The 26,328-nt window shown below is 40.6% G+C and overlaps 1 protein-coding gene across 6 annotated transcripts in view; it reads left to right on the forward strand.

Moving 5' to 3' along the window:
* The window catches only part of MPP7 (MAGUK p55 scaffold protein 7), a 148,477-nt gene that overhangs the window by 42,808 nt on the left and 79,341 nt on the right, over positions 1-26,328 (forward strand). For all 6 annotated transcript variants that reach the window (XM_084511462.1, XM_084511461.1, XM_084511466.1 and 3 more), the window contains one exon: positions 11,838-11,956. In XM_084511462.1, the coding sequence (XP_084367588.1) occupies positions 11,838-11,956 (119 nt within the window). The remainder of the gene's footprint in view (positions 1-11,837; positions 11,957-26,328) is intronic.

Genomic DNA, 26,328 nt, shown 5'->3' on the forward strand with positions numbered 1-26,328 from the left:
TCATTTCCAATCTAAACCTCTCCTGGCGCAACTTGAGGCCATTCCCTCTAGTCCCATCACTGGTTATCTGTGAGAAGAGCCCGACCCCAGCTCCCCACCCCTTCCTTTCAGGCAGTTGGAGAGAGCAATGAGCTCTCCCCTCAGCCTCCTCTTCTGCAGACCAAACCCCCCCAGCTCCCTCAGCCGCTCCTCATGGGACTTGTGCTCCAGGCCCTTCGTAGCCCTGCTCTGTACATGCTCCAGGGCCTCGATGTCCTTCTTGTAGTGAGGGGCCCAAAGCTGAGCACAGCACTCGAGGTGCAGCCTCACCAGAGCCGAGTACAGGGGGACGATCAATCTCCCTGCTCCTGCTGGCTGCACCATTCCTGACACAGGCCAGGATGCCTTTGGCCTTCTTGGCCACCTGGGCACACTGCCGGTTTGTGTTCAGGTGAGCATCAATCAGCACCCCCAGATCTTTTTCCTCATCACAGCTTTCCAGCCACTCTGCCCCAAGGCTGTAGCGCTGCATGGGGTTGTTGTGACGAGAGCGCAGGACCCAGCACTGAGCCATGTTGAACCTCATCCCACTGGCCTCTGCCCATCAACCCGTCCTGGCCAGGTCCCTCTGCAGGGCCTCCATACCCTCCGGCAGATCGACACTTCCCCCCAGCTTGGTGTCTTCTGCAAACTTACTGAGGGTGCACTCAGTTCCCTCATCCAAGTCATCAATAAAGACATTAAAGGGGATGGACCCCAACACTGACCCCTGGGGAACAAGTGTTGTTGCCTGCAATGAGCTGGAACTGCTCTGATCCAGGAGAGGAGTTGGTGTGGAGTGCTGTGGAGTTAATTAGTTATGGGGACCTAACAAAAACGTGCACTTAGTGTGGGGGAAGTCTCTGCAGAGTCTCTTCTGAGACTCTGAAACCCCCATGTGCCTTATTTCTGTATCTGTTCTATCCTGGTGAAGTGGAAGTAAACCTGGATGTGAAAAGAAGTGAGAGCTCACTGAGAACTAGTTGATAGAAATGCATCATCTGGGGATGTCAGAAAATTCTTATCAAATGTTTAAATGGAAAACATTCCTATGAATTACAGGTTTGTGTTTGCACCCACGTTTCTACGTACGTACACACGTGCACACATTAAGTGGTTTTACATGTTGACAACAGGCAGGTGGCCCTGCTCCTCTCTGAAGGCTTATTGTCTCGTCATCGTTGGGTCAAAGTTATCTCAAAGCACCCATCTCGACTGAAGGGCTGAGCTCTGCGTGAGGCTGCGTCTTAAGCTAAATGTATGTCCGTGTTCCCCATGTTTGAACTCAGTGTGCAAACCCGCCACACAGAGTTGAAAGACCGAGAATGAAGGTTTGCACTTGTGCAGGTGAAGCAAGTCTGTGAGATGTAGCGCTCACGTATCTGCTTCAGAAGGTTTGTTTGCTCTCCTGGCTTCACGGTAGTTGATGGCAGCTTCCTTGCTGACTTTGGTGGAGCCAAGATGACATCATTGTGCCTTGTGAGGTGGTGCTTTAGTGTGAAAAACATAGTAAAGTTGTTACAGATTTCTTTCTTCACAGCTCTTTAGTGAGCTTGCTCAGCTGACGAGTCTCAAGCTGCTTTTTCTGTTTGTCCTTAAAAACTAGCGCAAGAATGTGCAAAGCAGACGCTGTGTTAGTGATTCATGTGTTGTCAGCAGGAATATCACAAGGAATGGCCAAGTTTGGTCCCCAGTAAAACTGTGTGAGATTGCTTAAATATAATGAAAGTCAAACAGTTCTTGAATTTGAATATTTTAAGTTATAGACGGTAAAATTGTGCAAGGCTTACATTAGCTGCTTCTTGAGGACATATTAGCAGCTAACGCTGTGCCAGATCGTGTTTTTTTTTCCCCCCAATATTATAGGCGTATAAAACTGAATACACACCCGTTGTTAAATGGGAAAAAATCACGTTTGTTGCTAACCAAATTGTAAGTTCCCATGGCTTTAATAGACTCCTGGTTTTGGTGTTTTCTCTTTTGTAATTATACAAACAAAAGCTATGAAGCTTGTTGGAAACGTTGGTTATTTCTCTGGGATTCTCCAGTAATTACCTGCACTGCTAAAGCTGCGTACCCTTGATGTGGATGGAGTGAGTAATGGTACAAATGCTTTGCTAGACCCTTACAGTGATTCGATAGCTCCACAGTCCATGTGGGTCGTGTGCCAGTGACGAGAGAGAGCTGCAAGCAACACAAAGTTTAAAGATGATTTTAGCAGTCACCTGAACATTGAAAGACTCTACCCTTGCCTTTTCTGTTTTGGTATGGATGTGTTCCCTTTATTTCCTACTAATACACTTTAATGAGCTTGCCAGCTTTAGCATAATCTCAACTAAGTGCTTGATAACAAAACGGATAAAAAGATGGAGAGAAGAAAGAAAAGCACTGACAGGCAGAGAAAGCTGAGGAGTTGGCTGAGCCATGAGAAATGTTTGTCGGGGCTGAAGGGCGAACGGAGCTGCGGTGGCTGCAGATCGTAGCCTTCCCCACCAGTTGCTAGCAGGAGGAGGGAGCTACCAAGCAGGGAGTTCTATTTTTACAGACTGCTTAAAAAAAATGCAATAAAATGGTGGCACAAGATCTGGGGCTTTGTTGTTACGAGATGAAGAGAAAGGGAACTGAGGAGAAGGATGAAGGAGAGGTCTGGGAGTAGCTGTTCCGCTGGAGGCTGCCAGCGAACGGCTTGCGGGGCGGCAGAGACCGGCTCCAAGCAGCCTCCGCTTCGGTGCCGACGTGTGACGGGCCCAGCGGCCGGGTGAGAGCCCAGCACGCACGGAGCTGAGCCTCGACGTGCCCACCACAGGGCTGCTTGAATTGCTCCCTGCCTTGAAACACACACATGCGGCTAGATTTCGCGACAGCCAGGACGCTAGCTGAGGCGAAACTTGCGCTGAGTTACTAAATAGAGGCAGTATTTTACCGTGCTTCCTTGAATTCTCCCCATCTCCAGCTGCCAGAGGCATTAAATGGCTTGTAGGCTAGCGCTAACGTGAAAGATGTGGGAAAGTATGAGGCGTATGGCTAGCTTTAATTGCTATCAGGTTTAATTTTTAAAAATATAACTTTCTGGTATGGGGGAAAAAGGGTATTTTGGTATCAACACATTTCTGGTGAGTGTTGGAAAACTTGTTCAAAGCAGAATGAAATTTCTCTCAACTCTTCTGTTTTGGCGTAATGCTGTATGTTATGCGAGACTGATTCACCCGTGTGGAATCAGAAAATGTGTGCAGTGATATTTACTGGTGGTAAACTCCTTAAAACTGTTACAGCTCTTGGACACAAATTTAATTTCAAATGGGCTGGCAGCAGGAATATAACTTTTTTTTTTTCTTTTTTTTTTTCTCTTTGGTGAGCAATGCGTAGTTTTGCGGTAAATTTGAAAGTATTTATTGTTTCTAACCAGAGTCTTTAAATGTATAGCTCCTCTCGTTGGACGAGAGGCTGTAATTACAGCGAGGGTTGACAATTCCCCCTTTTGCCAAAAGTCCTTTGACGAGAGCAGACTGCGATGCTGTAACGCACAAGGGTAACGCTGCCAGAATCCGGCTCGGCGAGCGGAGCAGATTGTGTGCGTTTGCTGTCAGATGAAAGGTTCTGTGGCTTCTCAGCCCAACGTCGGGTCAAGTATTGCCTGTTTTAATAAAAGCTAAAGCTGTTAATCTGAAGGAAACTCAGTACTGCTTTGAGGTAGTGAGACGCTTCCCTGCTAGCAGTTGTTAGTTGCTTATTGTGGAACACGGGTTCAAGTTCGATTTTGCTTTTACGATACCACATTGGTTAAAAACAAACAAAAAAAATGCAAAAAAGCACACCTCAGTGCAGTGTATATTTTAGGGGATAAAATACAAAATTTTGTCACTCCTACTTTCCTTTTTTAGACTTAACTTTGAGACTTCAGAGATGTACTTGACTCTTCTTTATATTCCTATATAACCGTGTAGACTCGTGGATCAATATTTGTGTGCTTGTGTGTGCTTATATGACTGAGGGGATGGTATAACTTGTTGTGAGCATTAAACTTTAAACTCAGTTGTACAATGAGACACAATAGTGCAAGGATAGACTTTAAAGCATTTTTTGGGCATCAGTGCTGCCATCTCTATCGTATAGATTGTAGGATGTTGTCACCCATTCTTAAGACACGGTATGGGAGGCCGAGCTACACGGTAATCAAATGGTCCTTCCAGTATTTTTAGGGACAACTGAGCTAAAAATAGTCTTGACTTCTGTTGTCAGAAGTCTTCATTTGGTCTCTTAATGGGATATTGCAGCCTCCTCTTGCAGATGTAAAACGCCACATTTGGGATTCCTTACCACTCCCTGCACCAGGTCCCTTGCAGGCTGTGACTGAAGAGTTAAACATGCCGAGCATGCCCGGTGATTCTTTTTCTGACATCCTAGTGCTGGAATGAGTTCTTTCCTGACTGCCTGCCAGAGCCTTGCTATTGCCTCCTCTAGTGTTGATGAAGATCTAGATATAAATACTTAAGGCTCCCCAACTGACGTCTGTACAAAGGACCAGTCAGTTACTCAAGGTTATTCAAGGTGTCGTAGTATGCAGGCTTCTTTGGAGGAGCCAAGACTTTTTGCAAATATGCACGTCAGGTCTTTGTACGAGCTCTCCACGAGCTGCTCATTAATTTGGCTTGATAGGTCACTTTAACTCAGCTCTGTTTGTATTAGTCCTGCAAATAATAGAGCTTCTTAATGCTCCTGAAAGTATTTTTATGAATTTTCAACGTCTCTGTGTTGATGGAGAGCCTCGTAAGGATATTTTGAGGGGTTTCGGTTTTGAACCAGGTTTGATGAGCTGTACAAGCAAGAACTCGGTCTCGCACTACCCGAGCGCGAGTAGGGATCAACTGCTTAACTCGAATCAGAGCGCGCCGGTATGCGGTGTGCTAAATCTGAAATACACATGTTGAGACAAATCCTAAAAGACCAATAACGGTTTCAAACAACTGCGGATTCTTTAGCTCCTGTAGCCAAGTTCCAAAACTAAAGACTTTTCCATTTTGAAGGAAATAATATTTTTAAAAGTGATGGGTTTAAACGATTGCTTACTTTCAGCGTTTTCTGTCATAACGTTGCTTTAAGGCGGGTTAACAAATTACTCCGGCGTGGAGGAATAAAAATTGGGTACAATTGTGAAGTTAAAATACTGTACTGCCCTTACTGAACGTGTAATCTGGTTTTCTGAGGGTATGTGTTACAAAAGTCTTGCTTTCATTAGGAAAAAAAATAGAACATTGACATTTTAATTAGTGCCACCTGTAACAATTTCAGCATTTTGCTTCTTGGTGAGTTAGTAAATAAAACAAAATAGTACGTTTTTCAGGGGTGCTGATGACCTGCATATTACAGTTATCCGGTTATTCAGCATTCTGTATCTTCTGGAAATTAGATTAAATATTTTTATGGGACACTAAATCGCAAAATTAAAAAAAAAATGTATGTGATAGAATCACATTGAACAATTTTTCTTAAGGAATCAGTGGTAAAGCCTTCTTGCAGCGTCAGGAAGCCTACACACTCAGGGGAATTAAGAACATAAAAAAGAAGTATTTGTAGCAGACCCAGTGGTCATCCTACAGCTGGAGGCTGACAGGGCAGTGGAGTATGTCTGTCCTAATCCATATCTGCCCAGAATGTTTTGATGTGGACCTGTGCATGGAGACAGATCTCAAACCCGAGAGTGAAACAACTTTTGACATTCGGTGGTAGTGACTTTGATTTTACTGTGCAGCAGCAGTGATGTCAGAACAAGGGTTTCTGTTGCAGGGCTGTTTGCTTTGTGTAAGGAGAGTGTTGTCTGATCCTTTATTGAACTGTAAAGTACAGTTCAAATGTGAAAAAATATCAGCTTCTTATAAAAGGCAGCAAATGGTGCTGATTATTTTACCTTTGACAAAGTGGAAAATTTAAAGGTTGGTGTGTCCCGTTTTATTAATACAATAAAATTTTACAGTGTTGTTCTGGGCTTAGATATATGTTCTTTAGTGTTTATTACCCCTCGGTTACAGTAAAAATTTTTGATTTGAAGTCTGGCATCGTTGTCCAGAATGCTAATTCAGGAAATTAATTAACATACGAAAGCAAACGCACGTCCATTTGTCTCCGTTCTTTTCCTTCTGCTAACCAAAACAAAGCTGGTGTTTTCTTGTAATGTGCAGGAGTGATGGAACGCAGAGACCATATTTTTTATCATTTAGCGCTAGTTTATAGCTTCCACAGACTTGTCCTAATAATGAAGCTATGAAGGATATGACAAGAATGGTGATATTAAATTTCTCTAGACTAACAGTAAATTTTTCCATTCTGATGTCAAGAATGTAGAGCATCTGGAATCCGCAGTGCGAGTGGTTCAGTCCGGGAACACTTTCATCAATTGCTTAGCCATTTATTCTCCTCCTAGGAACAAGCAGTCTGCTATAGAATATAACACTCTGAAGGAAGCAATTTTCTAGAACTGGAAAAATTCTTTATGTCCTCTTGTTTCTGATTTAAAAGCTTTCCATTTCTTCTCAGTCTTAAATCTTATTGCATGCGCAAAGTTAGGTTAAACATTTTTAAATTGAGATTGTCATTATTATACACTCTGTTCCCCAGATCTAATAAAACTAAATTGTATTAATTAAGTTTAGGAAAAACTGAAGACACCCTGAAGACGGGAGCTGCTTAACTGTGTTAATAGAAAAAAAGCGTGAAATCTATTGATTACCTTTCTAAGCCAGGACAATTCTGTGTTTTCAAGCATACTTGGATTTTTCCCTTGAAATTGTTTCTTTAGTCCAAGCTGGCTGAACGCTACAAGCTTTATTTTGCATCCATTTTGGGTTACTCTGCAACAATTTAGACTGCAACAAGTCTAAAATCTTCAGAGTGGTTTCTATATCTGTGGCAAGCTGTTGTAAATTTTAGTTTTAGGAAGATATGTACGTGTATTAGGTTATTGGCATAAATATAGTTAGGGATTGTTTCTGTAAGCAGGGTTATCTAGTCATTGTTTTTTATTTGTCTGTGTTTTTTTTTTTTTTTTTTTTTTTCTTGGTTGAAATAAACTTCATGGAAAGTGTATCGTATGTCTGGTGTTAATTTATTCAATTTCTTTATTCTTGATTGAGGCAGTTGGGTTTAATAGGCTACCGAAGCACCTTCCAACATTCCCTAACCCCTACTACTCTTACAAGGGCTTTATGATATTACTGTGTGCAGTGCTTGCCCCTTTCAGGAGTGTTGCCACACCACAGGTTTTACTTAGTTCACATCTTAGTTCATCTTAAGCACTGTATCTAATTTATATAAATATAAATATATGAATATAATATATGAATATAAATATATGAATATAAATATCAGCATACCAGTGTCTAAAACTAGGAGTTCCCTTATTTATCTGGAATTGACCCTCATTACTGCCACCGGCTTAGGTGCCCATGTTTTATCTAGAAAGATCTCTGTTTCTTCCTCTGATTCAATGATTTGGGGAAGTCCAGGGATGATTACATTGTGATGTGAGATTTTTTCCCCCAAGTTGTAGGACTGACCTAACTTGCTTCCTTTTTTATAGTTGCAAAATAGTCTTTCATCTTCATGCTTAAACTCATTGTTAATTTTTGTAATGTATGCTCAGGTCATTTGAGACCTCTGAATAAATGTTCTGCTTTTAAAAATAGAAGTAAATGAGTTTTTCTTGTGTAAGTCATGTTTACTCTACTGAATTTTGACACCTGAAGTATTTTGATACTCGAAAATCCCAGTGGACATGTGATTCCTTTTAAATATAAAACTTGCTTAAATTTAGCCAAACTAGACTAAAAAAATTACAAGAACCCAAGTAGAATAGCAACATTGTATAAAAAAAGCTTTTTTAAAATGCTTTTATTTTTTTTTCAAGGCTCTTTACAGTGTTGCCAACATCAGGCATTCAGAAAACCCAGGATTTTTTTCAGCTTTTTGTGATTTTTGTTTTTTAAAACAACTTCTAGAGCCTTTTAAAAACTTTTTTTTTTCCGTGTGTGTGTGTATGTGTTAGTTTAGACTGTAGGCATCTTTCCAAAAATGTGTGCAAAATACTTTTTTTTACTAGGAGCTCCCTGCTTTTTGGATGGCTTGGAGAAGAAAGCATCGCCCTGAGACTGATAGCCCAGCTGAGGGCTGGCAGCCACGCGCTTAGGACAGCAGCGTTCAGCTCTCAGTTGTGGAGCTGTGTCTCAGCCCATGGCTACTGCAAGGAAAAAGCATTTTTAATTCCCGTAGCGGCCCATCTCAGTCCAGGGGATATGCCTATGACGATGAAGCTCAGTGCAGCAGCATTTCAGTATTTCTAATTTCTGCTAAAAGGATTTAAAAACACAACAATCTGCTTTCAACAGCCTGAGTGCAGTAAAACCAGTGAGCTACTTACACTGATTGCTGCAGCCTCTGGCTCTGGCCTCCAGGAGCACCTGAGATGCTATTTCGTAGCTTTGCAGGGGTCAGTTTGAGGATGGGCTAAGGCACAATCTCCGGTGTTAAATTTGGATTGCTTACCGTGCTGCATGGAAGCAACTCCACATAGTGACAGCTGCAGGGCAGCAGAGGCTTGATCTTCTGCTGTTCAGGTGTCAGAAAGGTGGATGTGACAAGTCCGTGGTCATTTCAGCGAGGCCGATATGTCTGTAGTCAACTGAAGTCATTACCAATTTATGGCAGGCTGACAAATTACGTGGTCCCTGTCCCTATCACAAAAGTACTTGCTTTTAAATCCTATCTGCTAGCTGTTCACTTGTCACTATCTCTTTACACTGCAGTACATCGGAACGATGCATTTTGTCTGGCTGAGGCACAAATCAAATGCCACCTTCTAGCTCTTAAGGAGTTGGTGCAAGGGGCAGAAGAACAATACGCAGGTTTTCTTTATATACAAAACCTTAATGCCCATCTGAGAAATTTTGATTCCATGGCACTGGGCACTGCAGAAAGAGCAAGAAAAAATGCACTTATGTGAAGCTAAGCCTTCATAGGGACCAGCACCTTCTGCTGCTGTCATGTTGTGTTTAAAAAGAGGGTAGAGCTGAGCTCCATTTTGGAGTGTCAGTATTTTAACTTTGGTCTTTACCATCTGCTCTCTCCAGCTAAAAACCTCAAGTCCTCTTCCTGCTGAAGTTTTGTTTGACTATTTTATTTTATTTTATTTTATTTTATTTTATTTTATTTTATTTTATTTTATTTTATTTTATTTTATTTTATTTTATTTATTTCTTATTTTATTTTATCCTGGCTACATAATGCTCAGTTTCAAGAGGAGTGTAATGAGCAGGTGAGCAGTGTTCCTTGGCACGCTGGGTGGCTGGGGCTCTTTTGCTGCAGAGAAGAGCTGGATCCTGATTTTTTTCACCATCAGGGTGAAAGCTACAACCATTGGACTGCAGAGGTAAAGCAGGGCAGCATTTGAAACATAACCTTAGGACTGGAAAAAATGCACCTGCCTCATATAACTCCAGAAGAGCTGCATAAAGGGGGTACATTTCTGTGGAAGCTAGCGATGGGGCTGGTGAGACACAGCCACCCATTTCCCCAGAAGGGGAATTTGGGGCTCTAAGAGGAAATGAAGCCCACAGCACCTTTTGAGCTGGATGTTGAAGCCATAAGGTATGCAAGCACCTGCAGGATTACCCTGTCGTGGATCGCAGGCAGTTCTGTGCATAAAACCAAGTCTCTTTACGGGCAGATTCAGTCTCACCCCATATTGCTACCGTAAGAATTAGGCCATCAGGAAACTTTTACTTTCACTGGGGAATTAATTATCAAAGGTTTGAGGGGCAGTGGTTACAAGCATAGAATAGGTTGACAGTAGATGATATGTGAAATTTAAGCTCTTAATCTTCTTGTGCATCTCTAACGTGAAGGGAATGGCTGAAGGTAGTATCTTCTTCCCTCTGAATGGCACATGTGAATTGTTCCTGAACACTTACGCCACAGTATAAGCTTACCTTTAATTTTTTATCCCATTTTTAAACAATCTTCATGTTATTCTAAGGTAAATGTATTGACATTAACAAAGTGGCCATGTGCACAAATAAAAGCTGAGTGTAAAGAAATTTTAATTACCTAAATTAACTTCTTAAGGACACGGTAAATTGAATTAGTGATAGCTTATTTTTTGCAGTTTTAATATTTGTTCTTCTTATGTACTTAATTCCTCACCTGAAATACTGTTGATGTCATTTCTCAGCTACTGTGACATCCAGAGAAACTCTGAAAAAGTTATTCTTAAGTTGTAATTATTATTTTTTTTAAACAAAGTGCTGAAAGTCTAATATTTCATAATTCAGCCCTCTGTTCCTCGGGTGTTTGTTCAGTCATTGGTGGAGTCTTGGTAGGCAAGGCTTGGGTTTCTTTTTCTACCCATGCAAAATTGTAGTGGTTTGAGTTATATCCTCTTTTTACAGTATTTCTGAAGGATAAACAAGAGCAGATTTAAATAAAAGCGAGATTCTAAGAAAATGAATGTCAACCACCAAAACACTTGGACCACAAAAAGAATGTATCTGGAAGGAACGTTTTTTTTCCAGAATATTTTACTGAAAGACAGTAAAAGGACAAAAACGTTAAATAATCGGATCCCGAAGGTGCTGGATGTAATTTTGAAAGGGGATGTGTGGTGCCTGGAAAGGCAGTGAAATTATGTTTACTGATAAATACTTGAGATGGAGTTTTAGGGAGATAATAGGCATAATAATGATGGGCAACCTATAACTCACAATAACCTTCTTTGCTGGTAGAATATCTTGTAAATCCGTCCTTGTGAGGAACAGCAGCACTTAGTCAGACTAAAAATAATAGCAGGACCATGTATCTTGGATCCCGGGAGACTCTTGGTGTTTTTGTAGACAGCAGACAGGAGAAAAAGGCATTTTGTCCTTTTTACCCCAAGTAATCCCAGTGGAAAATTCAACATGTGCTATGAATTGATATCAGCTCGTGCCAGGTTACCTCCCTAAAGAGGGCTGCTGCAAACACTGTTGCTACATTTCTTGGACAGCAGCTTGATGGCCTGTGTGCATGATGGATATTTGCTGCTGCATGCTACCGTGGAACACTGCGCTACTGTCTGCCCCTCCGAGCCCGCTGCCGAGGTGTGCCACAAAAAACTGGGAGCAGCGATTGCTTTAACCCTACGCAGGGCCCTGGATACCTGCGAATGCAAAACGTTCCCGAAACGTCGCTCTCTGGGGGTGCCTCTGGGAAAGCTGCGCTGGCTTTGTTTTTTGAGGTGTAGCGCTGCAAAACAGAGCGGTTCCTTTTGTCTTGCTGTAGGCTCCTACTGAACACGGGATAAAAAAAATATTAAGCAATATATTAGCAAGAAATATTTAGAGAAACCACGAACCCTTTTTTAATGGACCACCCTATCCAGTTTCTGTTCTTTTAAGGAAGTTTTTCCTATTCATGACTCATTTCACTCTTTGGCTAACATCAAGGGAAATGGAATAACGATTAAGCAAAGGAATGTATGTTTTTTTCTCGTTTTGTCTTTTTTTTTTTTTAAAAAAAAAAACTTTACGAATTTTCTCTGTAACCTTGTGTAAATACATACGGATATAGAAGCTTGACAACTGTGACAAGGTAAAAAGTACACTGCTAATACTTGCTTCTTAGTAATTTTTAAAAAATGTTCCTTTTGGTTCTACGAGTTAATGTTGTGCTGGGTCCTCCAGACTCCCTATTCAGTTAAAATGACACGCTCCAGGCAGCCAATTACACAGAACTGTTAAGTGAAATTAATGAGATCACCCCTAGATTACACTCTGTGTTTTATTTTCATTTTATAGGTCTGTATGAGCTGCTGGCTGCATTGCCAGCCCAGCTGCAGCCACATGTGGACAGCCAGGAAGACCTGACCTTCCTCTGGGATATGTTTGGTGAAAAAAGCCTTCATTCATTGGTGAAGGTAAACCACATTTAAGTCAGTTTCTCTTTGAGAAGAGCATATGGAAAAATGTTTTGAGCGCCATCTAGTAAACCAGTGATCAAACTTGCTCAGTGAAAACAAAACAGCCTTGTTTTAACTCTGTTTCTGTCAGGGGTGGAAGTTGTTAAATAAGATTCTACCAAAAATACATAGATGATTTCATTTAAGAGTGATGTTTTGGCAGTATAATGCTAATGCAGCAAACATATGTTGTTTGCCCTTGTTTAGAAAAAGAGAGTACGAAATAGTAGCAGGAAATCTGAGCCTTCTTTATGGTCAACATTCAAGACCTGGAGTTTAGCTTAAATAAATAAATGTTCACAGCAAAAACTAGAAGGAATATATTTTCTGAGGTCAAGTATGGCAACAGTTCAGTAGCCACATTAATTTAAAATAATTTCCTTTAACAAAGTCAACTGAAATTCTAGTAAGCTGTTTCTTTTATTGGCTTGCCTCCATTTAAAATTGTTTTGCACATAAATATGTTGGACTAAAGTACGACCTAAAATAAGTTTGGAAGAATACTTGAGTAAAGTGTCCTGCTATGAAAATGAGCAGCAACAAAAAATCAAAGCATGCCACGGGAGTACACAGAGCAACCCCAATAACGTTGAAATTGCTTGAAGAAGAAAAATGGGACCAAACAGCTGGTTACAAACGTTCCACTCCTCCAACATGGTAAGTGCGGCTCAGGTCTCTAGTATGGAGCTAATTTGAGCTGTAAGGAAATTCTGAGGTCTCAAAGGAGTCAGTAGGTGGTGGTAACCCATATGATGAATATATCCAGATTGCACATAATTGAGCAGAGTTTGTTACAGTTGTCAGTCATTGCGTGAGAGGAGGCTTAAAACAGAAGCAACTGAGATTATTTTATGTAGATTTTAGAAGTCACCTTTTTCCCTTTCTTTCAGCTATCTTATTCCAGGAAAATAAATAAATAAATAAATAAAAATGTTGTACTTGGGCAAAGTTTTCAAATTACCTGCAGAATTACATATGAAAATAAACACAAGTACTGTCTGGTAGCAGATACACAAAAACAACAAGCAGCAGAACAGTGCTTTTCAATACTCGTTTGCCTAAAGAATTTCATCAAAGTTTCTGAAGCACAGCGATTCCTACACTTCTTACTGCTTGGATTCAGCTGTCTGCTCAGCTTGCTAAGATCACCACTGAAAGGGGAGCACCGGTTATGTTTCAAATATAGGCTGATGGCCGTGTGAATCTAAATTAAATATTAGGTCAGTAGCTAAGTTAGTTTTCTTTCTGGATTGGGAATTAAAGAAGGCTGGCTGAAAATGAGTGTGGATCTGTGAAACATTAAAATTTCAACATTTGCTCTTAATTTTGTATTGAGGCAAAACCAAAACCTTTTAACTCATTCACTTGCTCCCTTTTGCCTATCCCCAAAATAAACAAAGTTAGCATGACTGTAGCTATGGCTGTAGCTATTACACTTATCTTGAAAAAGATGGGCTCTCGTACATGCCCTAATATCATGTTGTTTGTTACTGCAGGGTGGATTGGTCTTACTGGATGAGAATTGAATGAAAAAGGTTTCTTGAGGCAGTCGGGAAGTTTTGGGGGTCAGTAAGTGGACATTTCATTGCAGTTACAGCAAGAAGCTGTTGAAGTATTCCAACCATCTTATTTATCTTGTAAGTTTTAGGGCCACAAATGAAGTATATATTTAACTCCTAACCTGTGAACAGTTATGGTGAAGTCCTTTTAGGGCTCACACTGTCTTCAAATAGATTTAATTTTTGAAAATGCATCTTTCACATTCAGTAGTAGCACTTATTCTTTAATGCACTGTGCTAATTTGACTCAAAAGACAGAGATTTTTAATTACAAGAACTGAGACTGTTACCAGCATCTAGTCTGACTCAGTGTATGGCATGGGCTATGAGACCTCGCCTTTTGATTTCTGTGTTGTTCAGCTACAGAAAATCAGGCATGAAGGCCTTTTAAAAAGGTTATCTAGTTCATACTCCTGCCCTTAGGTTGTATCTGAAACTTATAGTATTTGTTTGACCTCTAACACATTTTAAAAGGATTATCCAGTGTGTTATCAAGTTTCAGAGAAGGCAGTGCATGGCTTTTTGGAATGAAACTAAGAGCAAAAGAGAGAATCTCATCTTCCATAGCTTTTCCCTATTACAAGGCTTCAGAAGTGCCAAACCTTTCTTTCTGGGTTCTGGTATCTTATTTGAAAGGCTGTTTTTCCTAGCAGTAACTTCTTACAGTCAACCATACTTGCAAAGACAAATGTTTTTAATTCCTTAGGCAGAGAATGATGACAGATATTTCGGAATAAAAAAGAAGCACTAGCTTAGAGCCAAGGATGTTGTGATCCTGGTATCTGTGGGTTTTAAACTTCATAAATAGAAATAAAATTAGCACTGATATACTACTAATTGGGCACTACTATTTATCTATTTAAAATAGGCACACAGCTTCATAAAAATTTCAAACTGAACTTCTTACCTTAGTATTTAATAATTGCAAATATTGGAACAGAGCTGTTTTCTAAGTTTTAAAATGGATAATGCGCTCCAAATTACTTGAAATGTTTAAGTATAAAATCAACTTTGTACCGCTTTGTACAGATATTCTGCATTTTATGGGTATTTAATAGTCACAGTGTTTTCTGCGTGGTTGTATGTGATGGCGTATGGTTTGCTGCTCTGGTTCTCTTGATATTGAAAAGAAAAATCCTTGCCTCGGGTTTCTCTCATTCAGTGCTGTTGGATAGAAATCCCTTTGTGAACTTGGATCAGGCTGAGCTGTTCTAAGAAGTCAGAAATGGAAAAGTTGTATTAGATCATCCAGTCCGTTCCCCTGCAAATACTGGATGGTTCCCTACAGTACATTCCTATTGTAGTAAGTAAAACCGGCAAGAACTGATGCAACTGGTCTTGCATTCTTTTTTCTCAATAAAAGAATCTGTTGATTAGATTTTAGTTCGCAAAGTATAGAGAAGAAGGAACCCACAACTATTGTTGACAGTTTGGAAGAGAAAGCTGGCTCTGGATAGTGAATGTTCAAAGTTTGTCTCTGCTTCACTCAATTTATTACTTCCTTGTCTTATTACATAACTCTCTTAAGTTCAACCAAAAATCTTCAACCTTCTCATTACTTTTTATATGGTTGAGATCCCAGTAATTCTGTAGAGATTCATAGAAAAGAACTAAGAAAATATGACTACTAACCTAGCTGAAATTTTGGATAGTACACGTTTACTCTGGTTGTGTTGGTGGTCGTTTTTTTGTGTTTTTGTCTCTTTTTTTTTTTTTTTTTTTTAAGAGGAAAAGGTATAAATAAAGATCTGTTCTAACTACTCCTTTAGCTCATTTTCAGAGGAGCTACAAGAGTTTCCATGTGTGTTTGCTTGCTGTTAGTGCACTGGACACATTTTACTGTTTGTCTGCTGAGCTCCAAGATGAAGCTTTTGCTTCCACTGTAGCCTTCAACGTTTCTCGCTGTGGGTGTAATGCTCAAAGACTGAGTAAGTTGAGCTGTTAGGCTGCTACCGACGTACTTTTTAGCCAATTACAGTTTACCAATTGGCTTTGGCCAGCTCAGAGCATGGACAGATCTTTAGCCAGTGCTGTACTTTGCATTATGAAAACAAAGCCACGAGTGGTATTGTTCCTCCCCTTGATAGGGAAGGGATCAGACATCCAACAAGACAAAAAGGCAGTATGTGGCATTGGAGAAGAATATGGCTACTGCAAAGAGTAAGGAATATTTGGTGAATCTAGTTTGGTTTAATGATGACTGCATAATATTTTGGCAGCTAGCCCTGCAAAACCTTAATTTGTGCTAATTTTCTGTTGGTTTTACCTGGATGTGGCTTGGCTTGAAGTTCTGAGAAATTTTTGGACGTGCTAATGTTTGTCTGTGTCAGTGACTAACACAATGACTAAGAGCTTTTTCTAAGCAATCTAATCTTCAAAATGAGAATAGGCAAGAGTGTTTCCCGATGTAAATTCTTTGGCATGCAAATTCAGTGTGTGATTACGTAGCCCAAACTTCACAACTGTGGTGGCTCTCCTGGAGCTCATGGAGGGGTCTTCTGGTGCAGCTTCCCCTGCCCCGTGAGGCGTCAGACGTCCTGCAGCCAGCATCCAGGTACACACCGCACACATCTTGTGCATTCACCTCCCGTGTCATGCACCTGAATGGTGAATGCTTCTGCCTGGGTATGTCCTCAAGCATCCCCACAACTGCATATCCCTTCCAAAAGAATATAGAGAAAACACAATTCTCTCTATGAATTGTTCTGATGTGTGTGACAGCTGATTGTTCTGGTCTCTTTGCTCTGAACATTTGGCACGGATGACCCATAGACGGACAGGATGATAGCTGTGTTGGTGACAAAGGATTACAACGGTGGTGATGGACGATAAGGATGGATTAGACAAAGATCTGAGCACGACACGATATGAAATAACGGCTGGAGATCGCGCTGTCTGCCTGGGATGGAGTTGGCTTTCTTCATGGCAGCCTGGTGACGTTGATGTTGACTGCTGCTGTACTACAAGCTATTGAAATATTTCTTACTCGTAACACAAAATATTTTTTACTCGTAACACGTTATTTACTTTCTGATGACTTTGTTCTTTGTGTGCACTTTCGCTAGCACTAATATTTACACAATCTTCGTATTGTTTAGAGCTTATTGTTGGAGCTGTTACTGCAGCTCACAGAACCACTTCTTTTTCTGTTAACTGCTTTGTTGTACGGAGACAGCTGGGTGTGTTTGTGAGGGGCTTCGGTCGCTTTTATCTTTGCACCTGGGAAGGGAATGGTGAGAGGGATTTCTGATTTCAGGGCAGACATAAATGGGTACCTCGGGAGGAGCTCAGAGGAGCTGCCTTATCCAAGAGCAGCACGCCTGGAAAAGGCGCTGAAAGTGTGGGTCAGTGAGTGGGGCTGGAGATTGGCAGGCTCCAGCCACCCAGCCTTAAATCAAACGGAGCGGATTGTGGTTTCAGGGAAGAGTGTTGTGGAGCTGGAGAGATGGACAGACCACCTCGGAGTGGGTGGAGTTACTGAAACTGATAGCTCGTTCACTGAAATGGCTCTTTGGTACTCAGAGTCCTTCAGGTTCCTTGCTGCAGAGTTCTCAATCATATTTATTTTTCAAAAGCTGTACCTCCCAGGTACAGGGAATAGGCTGGAGTTGTGTAAATTCATGGGGAGCTCTTGAAGTGCTGTTTGCTTTGGAGATGGGGGAAAAAATGAAGGAAAAGGCGGTGTGAGTAAGCATTTACCACCTGGCCATCTGGAGAAGGAGGTGGGAGGGTGGTGCTTGGCAGCTGGGAACAATTCATGGCCAATGAAAAATAATTGTTCTTCATGCTCTAGAGGAGCGGGCAAGCTTGCTTCTTACGTTATAGTTTACATCTCTCAGTCAGAGCAGGCATGCAAAGCCTACCCAAGGCCAGAGTTAGGAACAAAGCTCTCGCTCTCGTCATGCAGACTGGCCAAACAACGTGCAGATGTGGGCAGCTGGGCATGTTTAAAAGAAGGAGGAAGGAATTTACTGTAGTTGGGCTCATGAATATTGATGCACTTGGTCATAGGGGGCAGTTCTTTGTTGTTCAAATTCAGACCATCTTTGGGTTGCATGCGTGGACTGTACGTGGAGGAGTGGTGGCATTTCGGTGCTCTTCTCACCCAAAGCATTCGTAGCTAATGGTCTAATTTGTACACCGAAATACAAGCTTGCTCGTAGGCTTCCTGCTTATTTAAAGATGAAAAGTGTTGAAAAAAACAATACTCTGTAAGAAAGCCTGATGCTGTCTAACAACCGTTAGCAATGATATTTGGAGTAATTACCCCCGAAGCATTGCTTTTTGGATGGAAGCATCGTTTTGCTTCCATCCAAATTATTGCGTTCAAGAAAGTGTAATGCAAGGTGTTACTCCATATGAAACGCCGTGTGAATTTCGAGTGTTACTTTTGAAGCCAAAGTGATTTTTGGAGACTTGCTCAATAGCCAGCAACTGAAATCTGCAAGTGGAGAGATCGCTCTTAGCTGGAGGCAGTCAGCTGCCTTTAAACTTAATTTCCATGGGAACAGTGATCAGATTAATCAAAATAAGGTAATTGAAGTTTTATAGAAAATACTATGGGATCTTTACTTTATTCAGACTGATACTGTTGCCATGGAAAATGTAAGGAAAAGCTAGCCAGCAGCCAGGCACCTACCAAATGCTTCTAATGCTTCTGTTGTTGAGATGGAGAGTTTCTGGCTGAAGTGCGTGCGGTGACCCCCTTCACTTGTCTGAGCACTTGTATGAAAATGTAGGACATCAGGTAGTAACGGAGCAAAAGGAACAGAAATAAAAATGGGTTCCTGCTTTAAATCCTAGCTAAAACCCCAAAGTGTCCACATACTGTAACATGTAATGGTCTTAGTGTTTCTTCTCTGATGAAAGATGATGGTGTTTTGCCTTGTGTGTTTTTATGTTTTATTTTGTACTTCCTGGTAGAAATTTAACTGGATAGAATCATGGAATGGTTTGGGTTGAAAGAGACCTTAAAGCCCACCCAGTCCCAACCCCCTGCCATGGGCAGGGACACCTCCCACCAGACCAGGTTGCCCAAAGCCCCATCCAGCCTGGCCTTGAGCACCTCCAGGGATGGGACATCTTCCAGGATGGGCTGTCTCGTACTAACTTTTCTCAGAAGTTTTGACTTCCAGTATCCCCAGCATCTTGCAGCTTCTACATCAGAGCTGCTAATGTGTTTAATAATAGAGACTTACATGTTTTCATCTAGGTTTTTATAAGGAAGTCCTGCTCCTGTCACCATCTCCTCCTTTCAGCCCACTTTGTTCATAACAAAAAATTCCAAGATCAGTTTCCAAAGCAGCAATTACACAGGCTTGTTGACAGTTTAGTCTCATAAGAGCTGGAGAAGCTGGGCTAGGTAAAAGTTTCTGCAGGTACAGTATACCAACAAGCTTTTGAAATGAAAAATAAAACAGATAAGCTTATTAATTCAGAGGTGTGAAATGTTGGTCTATGACTGCTTCTTGAAACTTGTGAATTAATCAGTGCTTTGGAATGTGAAAACACTTTGGTTTAGGTTAAACTCCAGACGGAGGCATTTTTTGGATCAGCAGTAATTGATTTAAAGTTTCTGCTGGGAAACCTCCAAAGAGTAGCAGAAATCCAGCCAAAATGTCCTGGACATTGAGAAGGAAGATCTAAATCCTTCTAAGAAAATAGTCTGTAATTTCATTGTTGCAGAGGGTGTGATATACCAGCCTGGTGACAAAATTTCTGCAGCAGGCCAAAGGGAAGTTTGAGAACCCAAATCCATGCTCATACCCAGATTTTTCTTGTCTTACAGAGCTCGTGCAGTATTTATTTAACCAAAGTGATACATTTTTTGTGTATGATACTGAGGCCAATCAAAGGTCCCGTAAGCTGCTCAGTAGTCTGATAAATCCAAGACATCCAAGGATAATGTCATTTTAAACTGTTTTTCTCCAGTGTTCTTTTCCTGTGGACCAGCAGTCATTTTTGTGGCAGATGAAAAAAATTATGTTCTGTAGGAGAACATATGAGGGTGTGTTTCATTTTTTTTTCCTTTTGTTACTGTCTTGGGCTATTTTTCTTTTAAGAACAGAGAGTTTTAACTACCCAAGCAAGCCTCTGCAGTGTAAAAACAAATGTTTTAAGAAGGATGGGATGCGATAGCTGTAGAATCTTTTTGAAACATGGAAATGGATACAATAAGATTTAATAAAAATGTTTAAAAATAAGATTTAGTAAAAATGCCTGTGTTTGTTATCAGCGTGTTTCATTACTGCTTAGGTTAACTTTCCATCTTTGTAAGCCTTGATTTTATCCTCTCTTCAGATAATCCTCTTGAAGTTAATTTGTAGTGCTCAGCAATACGTGCTATTACACATATCCTCACTGTCTTCCTTTGTATGAAATCCACGCATACACACACAGTTTTTGCTCATCTTTCCTTTTTCTGTTTCCCATTACTTTTCTTTCTTCTGTGCCTTCTTAAGCCCTTTTTTAAGCGGTTCTCTTAACCATGTGTTGCTTCTCTAGTAGCTGCTCCTGTGCATCTTTGTAGCATCCAGTCCTCTCCTTGCAGGCGCGGTGATGTCAGTGGAAATTCTCCTCAAACATAACTCGTGGGAAGTTGAGACCATGGCATGGGAGCTCCCCAGGCTGGTGCTGTCCACCTGGTGCGCAGATGCTGCGGAGCAGCCAGTAGGGTGCTGCAGAAAAGGGATTTAAAAGCATGAAAGACGTAATGCTTACTTGTCTGTGTAATTCAAGGATGAGTAATTTAGAAAGAGCAGTTAACACAAGTTGACTACGCCTTCAGTGCACTGGCAAAACTTAGATGTGCAGATTGACTTTGACGTAGCAGCTTCAGCTTTGTGACACGTTCCGTTTCCACGCTGCAGAGAGGGGTGTCTTGTGCTTGCTTGCTCCAGCTGAACTGCTATAAGGTATGCACGGCACAAAAATCGGATTGCCCATACTTTCCCTATTCCTACAATGACAATTTTAAAAACATTGAATTGTCTAAAGCTAGAGCTGTCTTGAATTTGTTTTCAAAGAGCACTGGTGCCTTAGCGGGCAATTTAGCCTTGCACACACTTACATTATGTTCCTATATTTTGCAGCTGTCTTCCCGCTGATCCACTTTTCTTAGCTAAGACCAAGTTTTTCCTCAGGGTGCCCTCTCCTGTATGTCTGCAGGCTTCTACTTCCCATCTACTCAATGATTAGATTGGATTAATTCCTTGTCTGTTAGGGAAGTTAAGACAGTGAGAGTATAAAAGATATAGATAACATATTTAATCCTTGGTATTCTGTCAGTGCTGGAGTTGGAAGATGTTAGGGAAGTTGCCAAATGCAGCAGACCCCAGGACTTGAGGAATCTGTCTCAGCTGCAGAAAATGAAGAGGTTTCTCAGTCCCAGTCCGATGGAGATGGCCTCTGCTGTTCCCTTTTGTGGGTCACACCAGTGCTGGGGCTGGGTGCCTCTTCTGGGTGCAGAGCTGGCCAGAGCAGCTACCGCAGAGCAGTGCCTGTACCTACATCAATGCCAACAGCTCTCATAAAAAAAAAAAGCCACGGTACTTTACCCAGACGATGGTTCAGACTGTGAGCTCTTTGAGATGCGGGTCTCCTCGCACTGGCTGGTCCAGCTTAAAGTTTGTTAGCAAAGTACACGCACAAGCATGCAGTTACCTGTGCACATGATTAAATTCATTAATCACAGAATCACAGAATGGTTTGGGTTGGAAGGGACCTTAAAGCCCATCCAGTTCTACCCCCTGCCACGGGCAGGGACACCTCCCACCAGCCCAGGTTGCCCAAAGCCCCATCCAGCCTGGCCTTGAACACCTCCAGGGATGGGGCATCCACAGCTTTTCAGGGCAGACTGGGCCAGGGCCTCACCACCATCACAGTAAAGAATGTCTTCCTAATATCTACTCTATAGCTACCTTTTCTTTTAGTTTAAAGCCATTACTCCTTGCCCTATCACTCCACCCCCAGCAACAAGTCCCTTCCCAGCTCTTCTGTAGCCCCCTTTAGGTACTGGGAGGCCGCTGTAAGGTCTCCCTGGGGCCTTCTCTTCTCCAGGCTGAACAACCCCAGCTCCCTCAGCCTGTCCGTGTAGGAGAGGTGCTCCAGCCCTCTGATCATCCTCGTGGCCCTCCTCTGGACCTGAAGACAGTACTGGAGGTGTGATCTCTCCAGAGCCGAGTATAGAGGGGCAATCACCTCCCTGGTCCAGCTGGCCATGCTATTTCTAATGCAGGCCAGGATGCCATTGGCCTTCTTGCCTACCTGGGCACACTGTTGGCTCATGGTATTGATGGCAATGTTATTGATGCAAGGGAATAAAATCAGAGAATATAATCAATAAAATAAACCATTCTAACTACAGAATACTAGTTCATGTTCTTAATTCCTTTATCCTTACTCACTCTGCTAGCTGCATCAGTACACCTCTCATGCATCCACTGGTCAGCAAAGATACATTTTGTGCTTCAAAGCTGTTTCTTTCAGAGAGTGTTATGGCAACTATGTGCACTTCCTTCAATTTTGAGTTGGTTTTCCTCTTATTTCCCTCCTGCTGCCTTTCCCCATCGCCCTGTTTCATAGCTCTGTAACATGAAGGCATTGCCTGGGAGCCACCGATTCTTCTCTGCCCCAGTGGCTCAGGCACAATGTGACTCTCCATGACAAATAGTGGTATTTATTGAGTGGTAGGGATGCTGGGGGGTCAGACATTCTTATTGTGTCCATTGGACAACAAGTCTGTATTGTCTCCCTGCCTCTTCCAAACTTTTCCTGTTGTCTTCTGCTAGAAGTCACAGTAAGCACAAGGTGAAGTGACAAGTGGTGTCCATACACAAATGTGACTTTGCCTCAATTATACTGAAGTTAAAGGGTTAAAAAAAGAAAAAAAAAACAAACTGCCAGCTGTAAATGCTAGCGATCAAATATAGGATAGCTTCCCATTTACTGCTTTACATTTACTATGGATATCATCTTCATAAAGTATCTTGAATTTTAATGCACTTAGCAGATTGGGTTTCATGGAAAAGAGCAGTTATTGCTGAGATTTAGGGATTAAATAATCTGGTAATGACACTACAGACATACACGGCTTTAATCAGGATCAAACCATAAGTCGGTACAATTTGGAATTTCCACATTTCAAAGATTCTAGGAAGAAAGTAACCCGTGATTGTAATCATCTTAATCTGGCAGCTGAAACACTAAGCTGGCCATATTGAAGTTTGGTATATCATTAATGGCTAACTACAAATCATACCGTAGCACATGCCAAGCAGCAAAATATTTGTAGTTGTATGCTTGTGCTCTTTCATCTCCAAACATCCGCTTTCTACCAATTTCTGACTAACTCTAACTAATAATCTGCCCAAGTTTTACTATTATTATTGCCTTCTCCCAAAGGGGAAGCGATCTTTTGTTCTTTCCTTGTTGTGTATCAGGTAACCACTGTGGAAGACCTATGGCTTGATTGCATCTTCTTGCCCAATTCTGCACTCTCTGTTTTCTGAGTATGTGTATTGGTCTGTTAATTTAGAAGTGGATCATTTTATATTTACTCTTATACTGCTAAATGAATTTTTAATCTATGACAGATCTTTAATTCCCTTTATGTTCTGTGCATCTATTCTCCTTTTGTTACTGCTGTTAACACTTTCAGAACCATTCTGTCGTGCCTTCTCCAGGGGAATGTCGTGCTGGTTTTTTCTTATTTCATTTTTTCCACTGATTTCCCAAACTTTTAAGAATATTGTTAAGAGCAGCCTCTTGTTCTCAGTCTCACTGAAACTCTTCATCCAAAGATGGATACACATAAAGGGTGCTTCTCTGTATTCCAGTTGAGCTGGGGCACTTCAGCTGAGTTTAGGTGGATAAATATTTGTGATTTCTTAATTTCTTAAGTGAAAAAAAAACAATTTTTCGAGTAATATAGAAGGAAATGTTATTTTTCCTTCTGTTGATGTTAAAACTCATCTGTGGCATAAAACTGTGAAAAATGTTACCTGATTTTGTGATACTTCTTCCTGATATTACTAAAACTTCTATTTATTTCTAGCGGTGCATGTCCAAATGCAATATAAATCAGGCTAAGTCGTGCTGGCTGGTGCTTTGGGTGAATCTTACTTGAAATAAATGGGGCCAGGGCAGGGAGTTCCCAGCTGGAAGCTGTCAGGAAATCTCTTGGCATCCCAGTAGTTGATACTTTTGTATCACAGGTCTTTATTTTCATAGATCCTGATTTCTTGTAGAATAAAATTTCTGATCTTGTAGTTTTGTAATCACTATATTCTATTTTAAAACAGTAGCAGCTAGTAGGAGCTCTGTTATTTTTGTTCCTGTCGCCTCCTCCGTCATTAGGCAATTCCTGCTGTGAATCTACCTGCTTTCCGAAAGTTAAAGCTATAGCAAGGCTGTAATTTTGTACACCTGTACAAATACATTTGTGTTACTCCTTCTGATATAAAAAGAAATGAATGTTTGCTTTGATTTGAAGGCTCTGTTAAAATCAGTTTGCATGTTTGGATGGTTTGGTGCAAAAACCTGAAGTGAAGTGACTTGAAAAGCTGAGGAGAAGAATCTCTCCTAAATTATTGAACTTTTTTTTTCAGTATTTTGTCACTATTTTTCACATTCTTCTTTACCCTAAAACACACATTCCATTTCACTGTTGGTGTTTCTTTGTCCTCTGCAGGAAGGTTTGAGGGAATAGTAGTATCCATCACCACTACTTCATTATCTGGTTGTACTTATTTGGGACATTTTATTCTTGACACAACTCTCAATCCTTTTAAATAAAATTCAGAGACTACCTTCATCTTTATTTTTATTATAAAGATATATATATTTATTAACTTTTATTATAACTCTTGTTTGGTTTTGTTTGTATTAATTCATTTATTAGAATATCTTTATTTTTATTTCTGTTTATTTTAAATAAATTAATTGTATCCTGACACCTGGGTGTGCTGTGCAGTCACCTTCATCTTCTCTTCTTAGATTCAGTGACTGGTAACATCCTCACTAGAAATCTTCCATTGCTGGTTTATATTGATCTTAATTTTTTTCTGCATATCTATATATTTACCTCATATATTTTTTTTTCTGAATTTTTACTACATTTACCATTATTCTCAGAAACAAAAATAAAACTTACACGTAACACCACATGTAGTAGGGACAGTAGGGAAGAACAGAAGACCATCCTTTACTAACCAGTATAGTGTTTTGTTTTGTTTTCTTGTTTTTCTAGTCTTCCTTCCTTCCTTCCTTGGATTTCAGCAAGGATGTGTCCCTCATTGTCCAAGTTCCACTTGATTTGTTGTGATCGGTTTGAAAAATTGTTAACTGTCAATTACTTTTATTTTAAAAACAAATTAAAATAGGAATGTAAATCATTGCCTTGTAGGCACTCTTTGTTATTTTCATGGCCAGGGTTTAAGCAAGAGCTTTTAAGCAAGTGCTTAAACTAATTCTTGTGACTTCTCCTAGTACTCTTAAGCACATGCTTACTTTAGTGATATGGTTTATTTTCTATTTTGTGTTGTTTTATTTATTTAACCTGAATGGTAAGCAGGCACAGAGAGAAGGGAGCAGTAAGACCTGCAGCTAGCTTGCCTGTTGGCCGCTGATAGATTCTGCCTGGCCTTTCGCAGTGTTGCATTTAAGCACCCTCACACGCTGCTGCCTTGGTTTTTGAGGCTTGCTTGTAGACAGTTGATGCATAGGGGACTTCTAAGGGTAGCTTTTGCATTTGAAATTCTCCAGCATAATGAAGTTGCACAACTTAAGTCCCCCCAGCTTCTAATGTAAAACTGACAAGAAAATCATTTTTTTTCAAATTTTTGTTCATTTTGAAAAATAGCCATGAACATGGTTAGCTCTGAGTATCAGTTTTTAGTGTAGGGAACTTCTTTTAAATGAATTACTTGGGATTTTTCACAAGTATTTCATCTCTAATTATTAGCATTTTGCATTGGGTTTGTGGCACTTTGATCCGATTTTATCAAAACTTGTGTTTATGACATAATTATGCTCTGATGATGAAGGCCTTTTCATTCTTTAAATGAAAGTGTTATTTTCATTGTTTGCATGCTTCAGAGTAGCTTTTTCTCAATAAAAATCTACCAATCTTTAACTATGTGATAGGGGAACAGATGAGTCAAAGTAGAAAACAGTAATGAAATAGTACTTGTGTTTTGCATGTCTAGGAGGGTCTAAAAGTTTGTTGTTCTTTTCCCCCATGAGTAGATTTCCATGTGTATGTACATGCAGCTTTCAGTGTCGGTACTTTTCTTAAAATGTAATTTGTAGTGGAGTAATATAATGCTATGAATTAAAATGAGACAGTTTTTAAAAAAATCTGAATTTCATTAATTATTTGACCTGTACTGTATCATAACATGTTGCAGAAAATGTAGGAAAACCTGAACAGTGAGCTGCATACTTCTCCCATCGCATAAATTGTACCGACCCCACTAGATGGTGCTAATTGATAAATATATGTGTGTGTATATTTAATTTTATCTCAGAGGATGTATGTCCCTATCTCTGATTAAAGTTTGCTGAGTTTTGAATAGCTCAGTTCTGCATCACGAACCATACAGAAGCAATCTTCTCAATAATATTAGGAATTTGGGCAACCTGAATGGAATTGGAGCTAGGACTAACTTGCATTGACTACAGGACTGTAAGGATGTGTTTACTACTAAGCAGGAATAAACTGAACTATTCGTTATTTAAATGTAGCACGCTCTGCCTGAAGAGTGAAAGAGA

This window comes from Aythya ferina (genome assembly GCF_964211825.1).
Source record: "Aythya ferina genome assembly, chromosome: 2".
NCBI classification, from domain to species: Eukaryota; Metazoa; Chordata; class Aves; order Anseriformes; family Anatidae; genus Aythya; species Aythya ferina.